A 19,692-nucleotide genomic window follows, 5' to 3' on the forward strand; every position below is an offset into this window, starting at 1 on the left:
AGCAGATAAGTCCAAAGGCACTTCGGACTTGTGAGTTCGCTGCTCCATCCACTGGCTCCTCATGATTCAAGCATTAGAGAAAAAGACAGTATTCTTTGTGATTCACAACAAAACCATTTTTATATTTTAAAAAAAAATTATTATTGGGGAAATCCTCTTAATATAACTCTAAATCCTTCCCCAAAACATTTAAACCAACAGTGGGCTGGCATAGGGGCTACACAGGTCCACATAATCCACATCTGTGCAACAATACAAACATGAATACTTTCACAGATTTGGTGAACTGGGGGAAACAAGACGCTGTCAAAGCTCATCACTAAAACCCTTCAGGTAAAAGAAATGCAACGTAAAACTGTCAATTGAGAAATTAAAGGCTTTATATGTCATTTTTTTGATCCAGTAGATGTCGCCCTTGAGCACCAGCATGAAACCAAAACAACTGGCGCTGCATTGTTGTGTTAGCATGCTAATGCTAGCGATCTTTATTCTGCTCGTATCTTCACACTGCATGTAAATTTACCTGAAATGAGCGTGATCTAGAAACACAGTTAAGCAGTGAGTACAGTATGTTATTCTTCTTTTCTCTAGTCCCTCAATTAAACAACTTTTATACACGAGGGGAGGAGTCAGCCGGCCGTCCGGGCGATGTAAACAAAGTGAAGATAGGACTCTGAAAACTCTGAAAACATCACAGACAGTGGGACTCGGGTGTTACACCCATTGTAGACAGTCATGACTCATAGAGTTATTTTCAGAGGAGATACTTGATTTCTACATTTAAGTGTGAAAAATCACATATAAAGACTTTAAATCAATAAACAAAAATCCCAAAAATAAATGTGTCATGTGGCATCTAAGAGTTGTTCAGAATATGGATCGGGGGAATTCACAACAAACTTCATACTCTTTTTTTTTTTTTTTTTTTCAAACAAGCTAATAAAATAAATTCAAAGGGTAATCATATAATTATTATAATTACATCATTGTTATTATTATTTGGCATGAACAAGGCTTACAATGCCAATCTTTTTTTAAAACACAGTGACAATAATTTGACATGCTTTGGTTCTTCTAAACTTGACCTTACACTGATCCCATTAGGCCATGTGGCTGTCACATGACTAACATATTCCAGCCAATCACCTTAAAGGGGATCAATATTTTTGTATGTAAAATCCAAGCTGTGTAAAAAATAAAAACAATTAAACTACATGGGGGAAATTGCAGTCATCCATACAGTTCAGTCACTTATTCAAGTTCTCAACAGAACAGCAATTTGTCTTCTACCTTCTTTATACACGATGTGAGAGGAGCTAAAACATACCACTAAAATAAAGAATGAATGGAATGATAGCTCTGCATAGCACACGCCATGAATGTTTGCATGATAATGTTCGATTGCTTTGACCACTGCTGCACATCAACCATGCACATTGCATTACAGTACATTGAAAAATAAAACCTATAAGCTTAAGATAGAGATTGAATAGCTGAATGTGAGTGTAAGCGACTCTTTACAAGATGATTCCAAACAATATAGAATATATAGAATATAGAGATGTCTTTTATACTCTTAAACTCTGGGACAAAATACTGCTTCAGTTACAACAAACCGTGTTACTGTATGTTAAAAGACTTGTTTCCATCACTTCCTGAGTTATTACTACCACTAGACTTAAGACATTTACCTCAAACATGTATTCAAATGTCAGACGTGAAATGGGGTTTTCCTGCCACCTGACTATCACCTTTACTGCACCTTTAAAGCACTGAGTCACAATGCATGAAGTATAACCTCCGAGCTTCTACATAGACAGAAGTTTAATTACAAAACAGCTGCTCTCCAGCTAATTTAGTCTACATATGACACAGATCAGAGCTATGAGAAATGAAAGGAGAGAAAGGTCTAACAGAACAGATTCTTTCTCTGCAAACTCTCCCTGTAAGAAAGACTCGGCCTGAGGACATGGTGTTTGCGAGCGTACAAAATCCACACATATACAGTATTGTTAAGTCAGTGTTCAAGTCTTCCAGAGAAGAGGTTACTGGACTGTTTTCATGGAAAATGTTCAGATACTGACAAGTTGAGAGAAATCTCTGAGCAGCACAAAAAAGAGGTGACTTTCAAAGTTAAGAGGTTATGGAAGTGTGGTCTGCCGCGGTAGACTGGCTACAAACGGCTTGGATCCTGAGGGGGTCACAGAGACGGGCCAGGATATCAAGGTGTCTTCCTTGCATTTTAATTAAAGTACAGTACCTAATCAAAGTACGGCAGTTTAAAAAAACATTAAATCAATTCAGTGCATTTCTTTTTTTTTTTTATCCCCAAACAGACAAGAGGAGAAAAAATGTCACTGCACTGTCTCTCGTTTGTTCATTCGTTTTTGGACCAAGTGAGGCTTCTTCAGATGAACGGAGGATGACAGATGATACGAGGAAAAAACAGTGATGATCAGTGTTTTGGCAGGCAGACCGCTGCAAGGCTTTTAGAGGCACATCCTCCTTCTGAAGAGGGAAAGCGGGTGTGTTCCTCATTGTCGTCCAATCCCCACTACAGTTCGAGCAGCCACATGAAGAATACACAGCTTAAGAGGACAAAGTCACAAATAAATAAACAAGTCCTTGAAAAAAGGAATGCTGCATCTTAAGAGTTAGCATTCAAGGAGATCCCGTTATAAAAAAAAAAAAGATTCTTTAAATACTTTTATATTTTCTATAGAGACCAGTGCATCTCTTCAAAATCCACAGCCTCGTTCAAGTTTGTGTCCGTCTCCAAGAGGCGCATGATAACTGCCATGGCTGCTTCATCATTGCTGAGACTGCTCAGGCCTGGTCCAACCATGCTGTCCAAGTCCATCTGGGAATTCTCCCCTGAGGTAAGAAACATTGACATAAGAAAAATACAAGACAATGGAGTTAACAGCAGAGCAATGAAAATATGGTCCTTTATACCAGTGATTCTCAAAGTGGGGTCCCTGGACCCCCAGGGGTCCGCGAACCATAGCTTGGGGGTCCGTGGAATATTTGTGAATTGTTTGACACATGAATATGAGTAATGTAAATATTTAAGTCGAAATCTTCTTAGATAAGGCTTAATGTGTTTTGAAACTCTGTTCATTACATTCTGTGGTTTGTTCAGAGCTTCCAGCCAGTGATTAGAATAAGGAGAAAATAATTCATCTTTAAAGTTAAATTACTTACTGAAAGTCAGTTTTAGAATACATGACAACATTTCGAATTTCATCACAAGACAATCTTGCGATGTTCATTTTCTCAAAGTTTCTAAAATGAATTACTTGCAAAGTATAAATGTAGCCTAATTCTATTGTTGCAAAGTACATAATACATTATTACATAGTATTAATATATGCTTATCAACGGTACGATGAGGGGGGTCCTTGGAAAAAATTCTCACCTGAAAGGGGTCCATGGTCTAAAAAAGTTTGAGAACCCCTGTTTTATACCATATATGTTTATTATGAGTGTCAGTACCCATGAGTGTGTCTCCTCCTGAGAACGCAGCTCCCTGTTGCTCTTCTTCTGAGCTGGACTTTCCTGGCACCTCCATGTCTGTCACCTCTCCATTTGGCACCTGAAGACCAGAAGATGAGCAAAGTTAGTCCTGCTGAGCGGCAACACAGCTCGACTTTAGACATAACAACAGGGAGCAGAGAAACAAATCTGTGGCATTTTATAGTTCTACCTCATTGCAAAATGTTAAACTAGCTGGGAGATGTTTCAAATCAGGAGTCAGTGAAACATTAAAAAAATCGACAGTGTTTGTGTATTCAAAAAGCCGGATAACAAAGAGGCTAGCTCTTTTAAATCCAGGCTGAAGACTCACCTGTTTACAGCCTTTCATTTAACAATTTTAAAAGATTCTAAACTATAACTCTGCACTGTAACTTTTAACTCTTATTATATTTTTATTTCAATTAATTTCATTTGAATTATTATTATTTGAACATATTTTCAGATTTAATAATTTCAGTGATTTTTTTAAATGTTCTATTTGAATGTTTCTTTTCTTTCCTCTGTCATGATGCTTTTTCATGTCTTGTGTGAAGCACTTTGAATTGCCTTGTTGTTGAAATGTGCGACATACAGTGGGGGTACGGAAAGTATTCAGACCCCTTTACATTTTTCACTCTTCAAATGGCTGTTTCATTTCAGCCATTTGCTAAAATCAAAAAAGTTCATTTTATTTCTCATTAATGTACACTCAGCACCCCATCTTGACAGAAAAAAAAACAGAAATGTAGAAATTTTTGCAAATTTATTAAAAAAGAAAAACTGAAATATCACATGGTCATAAGTATTCAGACCCTTTGCTGTGACACTCATATTTAACTCACATGCTGTCCATTTCTTCTGATCCTCCTTGAGATGGTTCTGCTCCTTCATTGGAGTCCAGCTGTGTTTAATTAAACTGATTGGACTTGATTAGGAAAGGCACACACCTGTCTATATAAGACCTTACAGCTCACAGTGCATGTCAGAGCAAATGAGAATCATGAGGTCGAAGGAACTGCCCAAGGAGCTCAGAGACAGAATTGTGGCAAGGCACAGATCTGGCCAAGGTTACAAAAGAATTTCTGCAGCACTCAAGGTTCCTAAGAGCACAGTGGCCTCCATAATCCTTAAATGGAAGAAGTTTGGGACGACCAGAACTCTTCCTAGACCTGGCCGTCCAGCCAAACTGAGCAATCGTGGGAGAAGAGCCTTGGTGAGAGAGGTGAAGAAGAACCCAAAGATCACTGTGGCTGAGCTCCAGAGATGCAGTAGGGAGATGGGAGAAAGTTCCACAAAGTCAACTATCACTGCAGCCCTCCACCAGTCGGGGCTTTATGGCAGAGTGGCCCGATGGAAGCCTCTCCTCAGTGCAAGACATATGAAAGCCCGCATAGAGTTTGCCAAAAAACACATGAAGGACTCCCAGACTATGAGAAAGAAGATTCTCTGGTCTGATGAGACCAAGATTGAACTTTTTGGCTTTAATTCTAAGCGGTATGTGTGGAGAAAACCAGGCACTGCTCATCACCTGCCCAATACAATCCCAACAGTGAAACATGGTGGTGGCAGCATCATGCTATGGGGGTGTTTTTCAGCTGCAGGGACAGGACGACTGGTTGCAATTGAAGGAAAGATGAATGCGGCCAAGTACAGAGATATCCTGGAAGAAAACCTCTTCCAGAGTGCTCAGGACCTCAGACTGGGCCGAAGGTTCACCTTCCAACAAGACAATGACCCTAAGCACACAGCTAAAATAACAAAGGAGTGGCTTCGGAACGACTCTGTGACCATTCTTGACTGGCCCAGCCAGAGCCCTGACCTAAACCCAATTGAGCATCTCTGGAGAGACCTGAAAATGGCTGTCCACCAACGTTGATCATCCAACCTGACAGAACTGGAGAGGATCTGCAAGGAAGAATGGCAGAGGATCCCCAAATCCAGGTGTGAAAAACTTGTAGCATCATTCCCAAGAAGACTCATGGCTGTACTAGCTCAAAAGGGTGCTTCTACTCAATACTGAGCAAAGGGTCTGAATACTTATGACCATGTGATATTTCAGTTTTTCTTTTTTAATAAATTTGCAAAAATTTCTACATTTCTGTTTTTTTTCTGTAAAGATGGGGTGCTGAGTGTACATTAATGAGAAATAAAATGAACTTTTTTGATTTTAGCAAATGGCTGCAATGAAACAAAGAGTGAAAAATGTAAAGGGGTCTGAATACTTTCCGTACCCACTGTAAATAAACTTGCCAAGAAGAAAGTTCTTATCAGCTAAGTGAGTAAACAGCAGCTCAAAGACAAAATAAAGTTTGAGTATTTTTGATTTAAAAAAAACTTGCCAGTTTTTCAAAAATAAACCCCTATAAATGCTCTCACGCTAGGGTTATTATTTGATGTTATTTTGAATCATCACTGAAACTTTGTGTGAGAACCCTTCCAAACATTCAGAGTAATTATTGTCCAGCATCAACCAGATTAAGAAAAAAGACTTGCTAATAACTTGTCGGTGTAATTTTAGTTTGACCTGTCAAATGTCAAACTTAGTGACATGATGTCAGTGTGCCCAATTCTTTATAAACGCTCTCACACATTGACACATTTGGACGATTCTGCACTAATAATAAAATGATCATAATATCATATTTTGATCACTGTAATTATGATGGGACAGTTTTTGTGTTTATGTTTTGTGAATAGATTACTGTTAATTCATCTTCAAATAATTCAGAATATCTTATTCAAATGTTGTTATTAAGTTGAATATTAGAACAAAAAAGGATCTAATCAGAGTTCTGTTGTTTTTTGAACATATAGGCATATGAAGATGAAATAAGGTAAACTGGCTGTAGAGGCCATTTTAATCATGGTAACTTTGGTTTCAGAAGTATGGTGTTGTTATAAATAAGTATTAATTTATGAGAAGTACTTGATTTCACATGGAAACTTTTATGGTGAATAATGGATTTATTTGGGCAGGTATTTTGTGTTATGGGTGGAGCCGAGTTAATTAATTTGGGTGCGATGCGCAGGTGGTGAGAAGAAAAGTAGATCGTCTTTGTGGACTGTGGTGGAGGTATAGGAGCCACACAGCAAATGTTTGTTGATCGTGACCCTCAAAAATAAGCTTGAATCACTAAAAACCTATTTGAGCCTCTTTATAGATAAGATAGATCTAACTCTTTTTCTTTAAATGCTGACATCACTGATTTTCAGGAAGCAAATACATCACCCAAACACAGAAACACTAGGATTGCATCCCTGAGGTGCCAGACAACCTTAGCAATAAGTATAAAAATATCTCAAAACAAACCATACTTGAGAACAAAAAAAAAAATACACAACATCAATAAACTATTAAATATTATAAAATAGATTTCATAAGGGTTGAGATGATTTCTCAAAAATATCTTTTGGTTTCATTAATGTTATGAGTTTTGATATATTCATTTTGGATCTGTTCTGGAAACTGTTTAGGAATAAAATAAGAAATCAAGTGAAACAACGGAGCTGTGAGTATATTGAAGTGGACACGCATCAGGAACGAACAGGTTGGCTCCTATGACACAAGTGACAATTTTTATATGACACACAAGAAGAAATTGTCACTATTCAGGCTATGGATGTTTTTTTTTATAAATAATACTCAGCTATTGAGGACTTTGTTAGCCCTGATCATCTTCCTGACTGAAACAGAGCCGTTCATAATCAAAGACATCGAGGAACAAAAACTTACATTGTTGCTGGTTTGATTGTGACTTTGTGGACATTTGTCTGATGATAAACTGAACGGGCTGACATTACCACTGGAGGGCGACGAGTTCATCCTAAAGCAACACACACACACACACACACACACACACACACACACACACACACACACACACACACACACACACACACACACACACACACACACACACACACACACACACACACACACACACACACACACACACACACACACACACACACACACACACACACACACTTATTCAGAACTGCACAAGGTCACATGTCAGATAACTGTTAAACTACAAACACATAAAAAGGATGTGAAGCTTCACCTGTTGAAATCCAGTAGCTCATTAGCAATCTGGGTCCCGATGCTTCCAGCATAGATCATCGCTCCAGGTGCAGAGGAGACGCCTGGTATGATTGGAAGGGACTTCTTGTCGTCTTTGAAAAGAAAAACAAAGAAACAGACAACATGAACTTTACAGTGTACTCTGACTGCTCTACAGAATGGAAATAGCTTCATGGATGATTTCACATATTTTAATGAAACCGACCTTCAGAAGTCTTAGAATTGCTCGACTGTTCCCACTTGTTTCCTGACTGACTGCTTCGACTGGGATCGTGCCTTTATAATAATAATAAAGTTTATTTATAAAGCACTTATCAAAACCAACGTCACAAAGAAAAGCTTTACAGAAAAAAAAAAAATCCCAACAGTCAAATACAAAACAATAAAATCCTATTAAAAAAGCATGAAAAATAAAACAACAGTGCAGCAATCATCCAATGAACAGAGAAAAGAGAAACAACCGAGACAAAGATTGGCTAAAGTTAACAGTAAAACAAATAAAACATCATGGATGAAACAAGGATTAGAAGAAGGCCTTACGATAAAAATGTGTTTTTAAAAGTAATTTAAAAGAAGAAGGGATGAGAAAAGAGGTGAGTCTTTTGTGTGTCTATCACAGGTACAGACACATGCAGACGATGCATCAATAAACATCAGCACATACTCACGATATAACCGTGTTAGTTGACACTATGTATTCTACTTCTTTGGTCCAGGGATTTACAAAACTAAACCAGTGACTCTGCAGCGTGACGAAGGAGCCATGTTTCGTTTTGAACTTGTAGCAGTTTGTCTCTATTTTCTCTTTACTTCGTAGCACTGTGGAAGAAGAACAGCAAGAATATGAGACCAAGATCAAATATTGTGTGGATGCACGCATATATTGTTGCTATCATTAAACAGACATGGACTAGACTGATACATGATGAAAACTAGAAGAAATAAAGTAGTTCATGTAATTAGTTATGAACCTTTTCTATGCCTGTCAGCTAAATGCAATAAGTCATCTTGATGGAAGTACTCATAGCATGAAGTCCCAAGTAATTCTTGGGGAAGATAACCAAGAATGGTTGTCGCCCTGTGGGAGAAAGAAAAAAGTTTTATTAAATGAGCATTTTATCAGTATAGTATCACAAAGAGGAATGTAGTGACTCCACTCGTTCGACTAACAAGAAAAGACAGAAGAAACTACAACCCTCTAAAAGCTCCTTAAAGTCTTTCTATGTGATGTTTCAAACTTAAATGTAGAAATCAAGTATCTCCTCTGAAAATAACTCTGAGTCATGACTGTCTACAATGGGTGTAACACCCGAGTCCCACTGTCTGTGATGTTTTCAGAGTCCTATCTTCACTTTGTTTACATCGCCCGGACGGCCGGCTGACTCCTCCCCTCGTGTATAAAAGTTGTTTAATTGAGGGACTAGAGAAAAGAAGAATAACATACTGTACTCACTGCTTAACTGTGTTTCTAGATCACGCTCATTTCAGGTAAATTTACATGCAGTGTGAAGATACGAGCAGAATAAAGATCGCTAGCATTAGCATGCTAACACAACAATGCAGCGCCAGTTGTTTTGGTTTCATGCTGGTGCTCAAGGGCGACATCTGCTGGATCAAAAAATCAAGCCTTTAAGCAAAAGATGATTCTACCTTTGATCAACATAGGTGAATTTTCCGTCCATGGCAAAACGTGTAGTGAACTCTGTGGGTTTAACTCGCACTTCTCCGTTCACCTGGGGGGCTGAGTGGGAGTGGACGCGCCCCACCGCCACCAGGCAGCTGAAGTGGGAGCTGTCCTGCTTATCTGCCTCCCCCCCCTCGTCTGCTCCCAGCTGGCTGGTGGGCCAGCTGCGCATGTAGCCTGTGCAGTGGACAGTGCAGTACTTCTGTGTCTCTGTAAGTACATGCAGACACAATGAAGAGAGCACGATTAGTATCCAGAGATCATACACTAAATATATATATATATATATATATATATATATATATATATAAAACAGGGATTTTCAAAGTCTTGGAGTTTGAACACCGCAAAAATACAAAAACAAAATATTTAGTGTGTCTGCCTGCAGGCTATCGACACAACATCTAGAGGAATACAAGAACCAGGCTGATGGGACATTTTGAATTCAGTAATGTGAAAAAAGATATATTTGGCACATCAATAATTAACATAATCTGTCACTACTTTCATTTTCTTGAATTGAATTAGGGATAGCATATTGCTTTGGGAGATTTAAATAGTATCTACACTGAAATGTTGTAATAGACTGGAGGTGGTCAAGAATGGACTTCAACCTGTTTTTTATGTTTTGTAATTATTTAGAAAATATATATTTTATTGTATTTCTCTTCTCTTATGAACATGTCAAGTCAACCTGGCGTCATAAATGCTGTAACACCTTATAGGACCATCTAGGGAATAGTGTTGCAAATAATAATATTAATAATAATTTGTCTCTGTACAGAGCATTAAAGTATCAGGCTTTAAATAAATAAAATGATAATGAATTAATTAGGTGTTGGCAGCTCCTTGATGCAATGTACCTGTTGGCATACAGTAGATATTACTACCAATCAATACTGCAGAGACGAGGCACCAGTAGCCTAATGGTTAGTGCGCCCGCCCCATGTAGAGGCTGAAGTCCTTGAAAGCTGGCGGCCCGGGATCGGATATGACCTGTGGGTCCTTTCCTGCATCTCTCTCTCTCTTTCTCTCTCCCTCTCCCCGCCCAAAAATAAATCTTAAAATAATAATAATTATTTAAAAAATACTATACTGATGTGAGGAAAATTTTAAAAAAGACATTTGCAGGCAGGTTTTGTCTCTTTCTTCCATCGTTTCGATGCAGAATAATAGAAGTCAGAATACTTTTCCTGCATGGAAAGCTAACCGACAGATAAGTTCTCCACCTTTCTTTTTGGATGAGCTGGATTGGAATTCTTTCTCCACCGCTTTGGCTAAAATCTTGTTGTACTTCATGCGGCAGAAGAACGATCGGCGTGCCCCCGTAGACAGCCGCGCCGCTCCGACAGGAAGGTCAGCCTGTACCTGCAGACCAGCTGGAGACGTGACAGGAGAATGAAATACACTCGCATCAAAAAAAATCTAACACACACTCAATTCAAACACACACACAAAATGGTTTTACTTTTAGCGTCTATTAGTCGTTCACGGGGGTATAACTCGGAAGCGGACAGCTGCTCCTTCACTTTTCCAATGTCCTTTGGGTGTATGTAATCAAACAGGCTCTGTCCAATCAGCTCTACCTGTGGGAAGAACAGAAATCAATCAATCGAACTTTATTTATAAAGCACCTTTCAGACAAATTAAATTGCAGTTCAAAGTGCTTTACAAGAGTGCAGAAAAGTTATTGATGAAAAAGTAGTTTATAAAATCAAAGCATAAAGGGTTAAATTCCTAAAAATGATTAACTGTTTGGTGAAAATCATACTGAGCTCAACAATGCTCTCGTGAAGCTTCATTTAAAGATCCAGATCATAATTCATATAATGAACTGTAGAAAGCAGATTCTAAGTGAAGCAGAGGTGGAGGAGATTCAGATGAAGTAAGATTGGTGCAGAAACAGCAATGACATGTTTCCCAAAGCTTATGGAAAACAGCTTATGAACTCAATTTACTTCAAAATTATGACACATTGCCAACAACAAACAAATAATCGTAACGCAAAAAGCTCTTTGTTTCCAGCATCAAAGCAGTCATGTCAACTGAAGACTTCTTCCCAGAAAGCAGAATTCATTTGGTGTTTTTTTTTGGTAATCCAAATAGTTCTACCAATATTATAATCACTATGACTAGAACAATTACATTTCAATTTCTCAAAAGTTTGTATGGAATCAAAATAGAAACAGAGTGTGATGATTTGCAAAAACATTGAAAGCACATATTTGATTGAAAATAGCACAAAGACAAAGTCTCAAATGTTGAACTAGTGACAACAAGAGACAAGAAAAGTTGCTAAATGCTGAAAAGAAAACATCTGACAGTTAATAAGGTGAACTGGCAGCATGTTAGTAACTAAGTGTCTTTGTGTTTTTTCCAGTTAAATCTGTAGTTTTAACCCTCAGGCATCAGTTTCATTTACGACCCTCTGAAGGACAAAAATGTCCACTTACAAAAAACTGATATAAAAATAGAACAGATTGATATTTTTTTCTACTTTTTTCTGCATAAATCTCTTAAACAACTTCAGCCCTGCTCAAAACTACCAAACATTCAATCATTTTTAGGAATTTAACCCTTTAAATGCCAGTTTGATTACTTGATGTCACTGTTGTTATTTATGAAAAAAAACAACACAAAAATTAGTTATTTTCCATAAAACAAATATTTGGTGGCTGGGGGATTTTTTTTTAAATCAGTCTTGGATATGTCAAAGATTATCCAAAATATTGACTTTGATGCATTGTTAGTTTTTGTGTAGCATCAGATTTAAAATGTAGTTCCCTGTTTGGACATTGTAGGGCGAAAATGTCCAATTTACAAAAACTGCTATAAAAATAAAACAGATTCTTATTTATTTCTAAATAATTTATTTCTTAAACAACTCCAGCCCTGCTCAATCATATCAAATATTGAATAATTATCAGGAATTTAACCCTTTAAATTCCAGTTTGATTACTTGACGTCACTGCTGATGTTTCACAGTGTTCTATTGATCTATTAAAAACATTTAAATGTGAATTCCAAAATGTGTCAAGAGAGAAACTTTCTTACAAAATGTGTTCCATATGCACTAACACAGACAAAATGATGGCCAGATGAAGAGGTAATGTCCATAGTGATGCATGAGGGTTAAACTTTTTTAAACTATCACACTCAGTTATTTACATTTTGCACCGCCTCCTGGCTTTTTGGGAAATAGGCTTTTTAAATCCTAACAGGTCACAGATTTTAACATTTACCTAATGTTACTTTAATCCAGTCAATAAATAATAATAATACATAATGCAAATGTAACATTATATCCATTTATGTATAAAGTCTGTGTCTAATGTGTTATACACCCACTCAGAGGCGTCTGCGTTCTTATCCTCCAAGAGAACTCAACCCATCTGGTGCGTTGGGGATCACATGACAAAAAAAGAAGATTCAGAGACAGTAATAAAGAGAAAAGTGTTACCCGACTATAATTTAAAATCTTCGTGACGGACTCTGAGACAAAAACTATTTTCCCACGATCACAGCCCACTACAAAGAGGAACCCATCTGCAGCCTGTGTAAAGACAAAGGGGGGGGGGGGGGGCAATATGATGACATGATTAAAAAATAAATAAAAAATGTAAGATGCCAGAGGAAATCTTTTTATTCTACTCTAGGATTAATTTATTATTATCTGATAAGTTAGAACATTACACCACCTTCTGATAAGGACAGAAAACTACACTTTAAATCAATGTGTTTCAGGTCTACACTATTTTTATGTAGTCAGAGGTGAAGGAACCTCAGAAAAATAAAATGTTCAGAACATCTTGAAGTGATTAAGAGACTATGAGCTTGTTTTCTTTGTTTTCTAACAAGATCACTTAAATATATAATATAGCAAAGCCAAACTGTGAATATATTGATAACAGACTGCCTTTATTAATGTATTAATGGGAGGTTTACCTTGAGGACAAGGTGTTTGAGCTCCTCTTCAGGAAGGAATGATGGTTTGTAGTTGGCTTCAAAAAAAGATGCTCCTGAACCTAAAGACAGAAATGTGACAAAAGGTTAGTCCAGTGTAAGTTCTCTACATTTAGACTTGCCCTTCACTTTTCAAACAGAAGCATTATCCACCCAGACCGATCAATAATACATAAAGCTGCCTGTATGTTTGTAGACTTTCATCCTACAGCGGTGTAAGGAGAGGGATTCTCCTCTAAATATCAGCAATATCACTTAAGTGACGTTCTGGTGTTACGGTTAAAAGAGTGACCATGTTAACTGATGACTTTCAGACAAACGCGACTGAAAGTGTCCTAACAAACGCCTCTTTGTTCCGTTTTTGTATTATCATAATGTCAAAATTACTTATGAGATATGTTTAAATGAAAGCTAAACAAATAGGTTTTGTTAGGACACGTACGACAACTAGACAGTCACCAGTTAACATGGTAACTCTTTTAACCGTAACACCAGCACGGACTTTGCCGTTTCTAGCGATATGAATAGTGTTCTGTGTGCTGTTAAAGTATCGCAACTGCCCCAGACTTAAAGTTTATCTTAATATCTCAGTTTTTCTATGGTTGTCAGGTGATGTAAACGTGTCGTTCTACAGGCTTTTCATCGGTGGCCGTTACTTTCCTGAGCGTTTTTTGCCCTCCAGCCCTCCACGCTGATGACGTTACTGAAAGCTATGAATTGGTAATGACAAACTATTGATCAAATTCAGATAAAACTGATTATCCCTTGAATTTACTGAATGCATCAGAAAGGGTCTATCTTTTTTTTTGTTTGTTTTTAAGATAAATGGGCATCGCTTGACTTGGTACCTTTGAGAGATTTGAGGTGCTGCACAGCCATTCTGAGCACAGTGAGTTTGTCCAGCTTCCTTGACAAGGGGTTACAAGTAGGTATCATGGCCGACAGTTTGTCAATGAGATGGTTCATTTTGTCCCGTCTTCTCTTCTCAATTTGGCTGTGTGGTTCCCTGCAAGAGACATTAAATAATAAAGAAGCTCCAATGAGTTTCCTCCTTTTACCTTATGAGCCATTTATCCATGAAATGTAGTATCTCTCCAAATGTTTACAATTTTGGGTATACATATATTTAAATTTGAAGAAATGTTACAAATGAGAGGCAACCTACCTGAGGCATTTCATTTTGGCATGTTGGTCCTCCTCATCTGACCTGTAGAGCAGAAGGAACACATTTAACATGTCTTCAAAAACACAAAAGCACAAACTACATCAGGAAGCTCACAGTACCCATTTGGGTCGTCCTCCATGTCTTCAGGGATGGAAGCAGATTTTGAATCCCTAGTAAGAAAATCCATTATTAGCAAAAAGATTTATAGATAAAGAGATTTTCTCTGAAGAAAAAAATACAACAAAGAAGTTTGATTTAAAGGACTTACTGGTCGATGCTGCCCTTGCGCTTCCGGGGCATCTCCATGTTCATCAGGCTGGGCAAAGACGAAGAACTGCACTGGTTTCCCTCCACCGGTACATCTTTTGAAAAACAGAAGACACAAAAAGCTGTAACGTGTTGGTACCAGTTAGGAGCTACATTTGCAGGCTCACAAATATTAGAGGTGGGGAAAAAAATCGATACAGAATAGTATCGTGATATTTTGTGTGGCGATATTATATCGATATTTTTTATTTTTTATTTTAATTTACTGGGTTCACCATACAATTCTCTCACGATTTGAGAAAAATGAGACTGAAGACAAATTAAAAGATGACTGGAAAAGATTCATTTTCTCATGAAAACACCAATGCACCTCGTGATCTCTTTGGCTCTTGCACTCGTTGGGGCGAGCGAGGCTGCAAACCCACTTGTCAGTGTGGTTTGGCCTTTCAATGTTTGTTTTTCTCTCAACAAGGGGAGGTGATTGGAGCTTCTTGTTGTGGTGTCGGGTTAAATGCTGCATCATGTTGGTCGTTCTATTTGTGTAGTTCTCTGTCTTCTTGTAATATTTGCACTCAGTTTTTGTCTCGTCTGTTATCTTCTCACCTCTTTCATTTTCTGTCTCGGGGAAAGCCAAAATGCTTCCACACCTTCCATTTAAAAGACGGTGGTGCATCCTCAGCTGCCATGATAACGCCTGCTTGTTACAACCAACTGCTTCTCTCTGCTCTGCAGCTGCTGACAGTCACACGAGTGACGTAGGGCGTCAAACAAGAGAAGCATAAATAGATAGCGCTCTGTTGTTAAAAGAAGAACTGCAATTAATTTTGTATCTCTTTAAACTTATTTTCATATTCAATCTTCTCTATGATGGTTAATGTTTTATAAATGTCTTCTTTAGTTTCTTTTTCTCTTTGTTATGATGCTTTTGATGTTTTATGTGAATCTCTATGAATTGCCTTGTGGCTGAAACGTGCTATAGAGATAAACTTGCCTCCCCTCCTGATTGCTTAACGAGGTGCACCTGGCCAGAGGCTTTTAGAGCGGTGTGTTTGCTTTAGTCCTTCGTTGACCTTTGTTAACTATTTGGTTCTTTATGTGTCTTATTATAAAGTTATTTTTGAGTGTTAAGGTGTTTCATATGACTTTGTTGGGTCAATGTGTGGATTGCTGTTAGCCCCATAGGGCCGCCTTATGATGGGGCATAACAATGGTCAATTAATAAATTTTTGGAGAAACATTGCATTGTAGGTAGACTTCCTAAATGAACCTATTTATAGTTGGTTATTTCAAACTTCAACATTTTTTCTTAGCTTCTTGTACTATTAGAAAACACACAAAAAACTGGCCTTTGGACAACAGCTGGTGCATGAAAGGTTTTCGTTATTTAGGATTACAGATTATACCAAAAACATTATTGATTACAAATACAGGACCCCATTGAATCAGTGTTTCCTCAGGATGTGGACAAAGTAAAGGCATAAAAGTTTCAAAAAGCAAAAAGCACCTGAAATGAACTGAGTTGACCCTGAACTAGTTGGGAAACTGAGTTTTTGGTTCTATAACAGCTGATCAGTGTAGTTTGTATGAAGTATGTTTACCAGTATGAGTGAGCTTTAGGGTGGGGAATAAATAAATAAAAAGTGTGTGTGTGTGTGTGGTGCAGAGCTTCAATGTTAGCCTCCAAATATTAACGTGTGCAAAGCTGAGCTTAGTAGCGGTAGCTTGGCCTACAAATGCAGTTGTGCCGACCCCGCTGGTGTATTTCCAGACCCTGATTTCCAACCACACGAAACAAGACCTCTAATCTTGATAAGTTTTGGTTTTTTTTGTGATCGTGGGACGCCAAAATCATATTTGAAATTGAAACTCAATTCATTGCCCAGCACTAGTTTTTGTAGGACTGCGGTCTTCAAATCCCAGTTCTGAATGAAATGACAAGTGATGGGAACATGGATGATCATCGAGCAAACAGCAGCCGCTCTTGTAGCTGGTGTGTGCCCTAATGGTGGCTTGTGCACCTGCTTTCATCTTCCACAAAACTTAATGGTAGCCTATATTCAGTCAACATTTGTTTTTTTAAGCAGACTAATCTTCTCTGCTCTGGTATGATCACAATGACGTGTGCTGCCTGTTGTCTGTCTCTGCTGTTTAAGCAAATGTGGTTAAGATTAAGATTTACTTTTATTGATCCCGAAAATTTCAGTTTTTACACTCTGTAAGTCATGAACACACACATAGACTGAAGTATACACACATGCAGAAACAGGATCCTATGGACATGCACTAAGTGAGAGATGTCAGAGTGAGGGGGCTGCCCACAGCTGGCGCTCCTGAGCTGATGGTGGGGAGGGGGTTTGGTGTCTTGCTCAAGGGCACCTCGGCGGTGCTCAGGAAGTGATCTGGCACTGCTCCAGCTACCTGACCAACTTCCATATTTGGTCCGCACGGGGACTTCAACCGGCGACCCTCCGGTTCCCAACCCAAGTCCCTACAGACTGAGCTACTGCCGCCCTAAGCATCAAACTAGTATATCTATAATATGCAAGGTCAAAACCACATATCTTGCGCTACACATTAACGTTGCATTTCTTGTCAAAGCTCTTCCAGACATTACCTTTCCTTTCAGGGCTGAATTGGGGTGTGTGTAAATTTATCTCCAGGTCAGGACATCTATCAAACACTTTTGAAACAGGCTACTCCTCAATCTGTGAACAGCTTAACTCACATATTCTCAGTTTGAGCCCTGTTTTAGAAGTGCATGGTGTTTCTTCAATTAGAATAGAATAGAATAGAATAGAATAGAATAGAATGACTTTATTGATCCCAAACTGGGAAATTGTGGCGTTACAGCAGCAGGTTGTCCAAATACACAAAATGAGCAAAAAACACAATATTAACAAATCTAAACACAATATAATATTAAATACAAAGTAAATAAGCACTAAAAATATAAAAACTAAGAATGTGAATATATACAACCAGGATTTAATTTAGCATTACTAGTCTTAAATATGAAAGATTAAATGTAAATGTGCAGAAACAGAGTTGTAAATGGACAGTATTGACATAAGTTAAAGTGCAGATATATTATCAGCAGAAACTATTCAATTATGTTTAATAAATGGTGTTTACATGTTGTGTTTTAAGTTTCAAAATCGTGAAAAATATATAAAATGTTGTTTTTTTAAATCACAAAAAGTGCCATGTTAGCATGTTAGCATGGAGTGACACTTGATGACAGAGACAAACTTCACTCCTGTGTTGTTCCTCTGTGATCATTAATATCACTAAAGGGTTGCCATGAGTAGATATCACACACACACAGATATTTACTGTATGAGAGACCATGAAAATAATATGATTAATTTGCTCGTTGAATAAATAAATGATCAAACTGAGTTGTTGTTCAACCAGTTAGCCTAGCTAGCGAGCTAACCAGATACCAGGCCTTAAAGGCAGTAACCCTTAATGCTACTTTAACACAACATGACATGACTCATCGGTAAAGACTATCAAAGTGTTAAAATGATCCACTGTGACAGAATGTAAGGGCTCTGAAAACTCACCTCACAGAAACTCACCTGAAGGGTCGACACAGCTGCAGTGACAGGCCGAGCTAACGCTGCTAAGCTAACATTAGCTTAGCCACATAAAGATAACCGGATCTCAGTCCTCCCACTCTACACTGGTTATGATGGGAACATATCCCACTCTACACTGGTTATGATGGGAACATATCCCACTCTACACTGGTTATGATGGGAACATATCCCACTCTACACTGGTTATGATGGTTCATATAATCACACAGTAAGTCAGTTAATGGGAGATAACCAGTTTGATCTACTTTCAGAGCAAAGTTACGACGTGTGATAAAAACAAACACATTCACTTCCTGTTTCCACTAAAACAACAACAAACAACAACAAACACAACAACTTCACTTAATGCCGGTCTGAAGATTCCTGTCAAATTGGTTTTATATTGTTTGTAATTACCTGGAGGTCTCTCTCCCTCTCGGTCACCGCCGCCTGTCGGAGCCTTCCCTCCCGACATGGCTGCAGCTGGAGCCTGCAGACCCGGAGACCTGGAGACCTAGAGACCTGGAGACCCTGAGACCCGGAGACCCGCAGACCCGGAGACCCGCAGACCTGGAGACCCGGAGACCCGGAGCATGGAGGAAGAGGTGATGATACAGAGAGATGTTGTTATGAAACACGGGTTATTATGGAGGTATCAAGACCATGGTAAATGTTGTAGTATTGCCTTGTTATTAAATTAGTAGAAAAGAGGGAGGGGGGGGGGGGGGGGGAGGAAGCACAAAACGTGAAAAGCAATGACTGACTGTGTAGCTGGAGTTTGTTTGTCTCCTCCTACCGGCTCACCGGAGACACCGACACCGCCTCTGTACGGTGGCTGATAAGTGCAAAGCAAAATTACAAATGTGAGACAAATTTACATTTTGAAAAACCTTTTTATATTTTTAGAAAACAAAATTACAAAACCAAAAACACTCATGCCAAGGAAAAAACACATTTACATTTTATAAAACAAATTTACAAGATGTGAAACACTTTTACAATCCCCAAACAAATTTACAAACGACACGGGCTGTATCCGAATTGCCAAGTACCTACTCAATCTGTCAGTAAACAGTACGTACTATCTGCTGTTTACTGTTTAGTACCTACTATTCAGTAGACAGATATTTGTTCCTACTTCGTCTGATTCATTCAGTAAGGAAGTGATGTCATTTACGTTTCCCGAACCGGCCGCATCCACCCGTTTTTTTTTTGTTTTTTGTTTAGCTTTATTCAAGAAGAGTAATGCTCATATACAGTCAGGTAAAAAAAACAATATCACAATGTAAATCAAGTAAAAGATTAAATAACTAAATAACATACAGTACATAAAGAACAAATGAAAGACAGTAATATAAGACACATTTAAATAGTGAAATCATTATTTAAATAGAGGGGGAAAGGTTTTATAATAATGCAGATATTTGTTTTA

The 19,692-nt window shown here is 38.1% G+C and overlaps 1 protein-coding gene across 4 annotated transcripts; it reads right to left on the minus strand.

The window, feature by feature from the left end:
• Window positions 1-958: 958 nt before the first annotated feature.
• bmal2 (basic helix-loop-helix ARNT like 2) lies at window positions 959-18,750 on the minus strand. 4 transcript variants are annotated; one of them, XM_061035044.1, is made up of 18 exons: window positions 18,246-18,343; window positions 17,424-17,446; window positions 14,681-14,774; window positions 14,532-14,582; window positions 14,413-14,454; window positions 14,096-14,253; window positions 13,230-13,309; window positions 12,745-12,837; window positions 10,753-10,870; window positions 10,514-10,663; window positions 9,251-9,494; window positions 8,572-8,678; window positions 8,269-8,419; window positions 7,806-7,876; window positions 7,581-7,692; window positions 7,250-7,340; window positions 3,496-3,595; window positions 959-2,874 (listed from the first exon to the last, which is right to left on the minus strand). In XM_061035044.1, exons 3-18 carry the CDS (start codon window positions 14,722-14,724, stop codon window positions 2,717-2,719), a joined length of 1,770 nt encoding a protein of 589 aa, XP_060891027.1. In that variant the 5' UTR covers window positions 14,725-14,774; window positions 17,424-17,446; window positions 18,246-18,343; the 3' UTR covers window positions 959-2,716. The 4 variants fall into 4 exon arrangements, with proteins under 4 accessions (XP_060891027.1, XP_060891026.1, XP_060891029.1 ...); XM_061035043.1 differs by lacking the exons at window positions 17,424-17,446; window positions 18,246-18,343 and adding an exon at window positions 18,678-18,750; XM_061035046.1 differs by lacking the exon at window positions 17,424-17,446 and having other exon boundaries at window positions 18,261-18,359.
• Between the last annotated feature and the right edge of the window lie 942 nt (window positions 18,751-19,692).

This window comes from Labrus mixtus, chromosome 4, assembly GCF_963584025.1.
Source record: "Labrus mixtus chromosome 4, fLabMix1.1, whole genome shotgun sequence".
Lineage (NCBI taxonomy): Eukaryota > Metazoa > Chordata > Actinopteri > Labriformes > Labridae > Labrus > Labrus mixtus.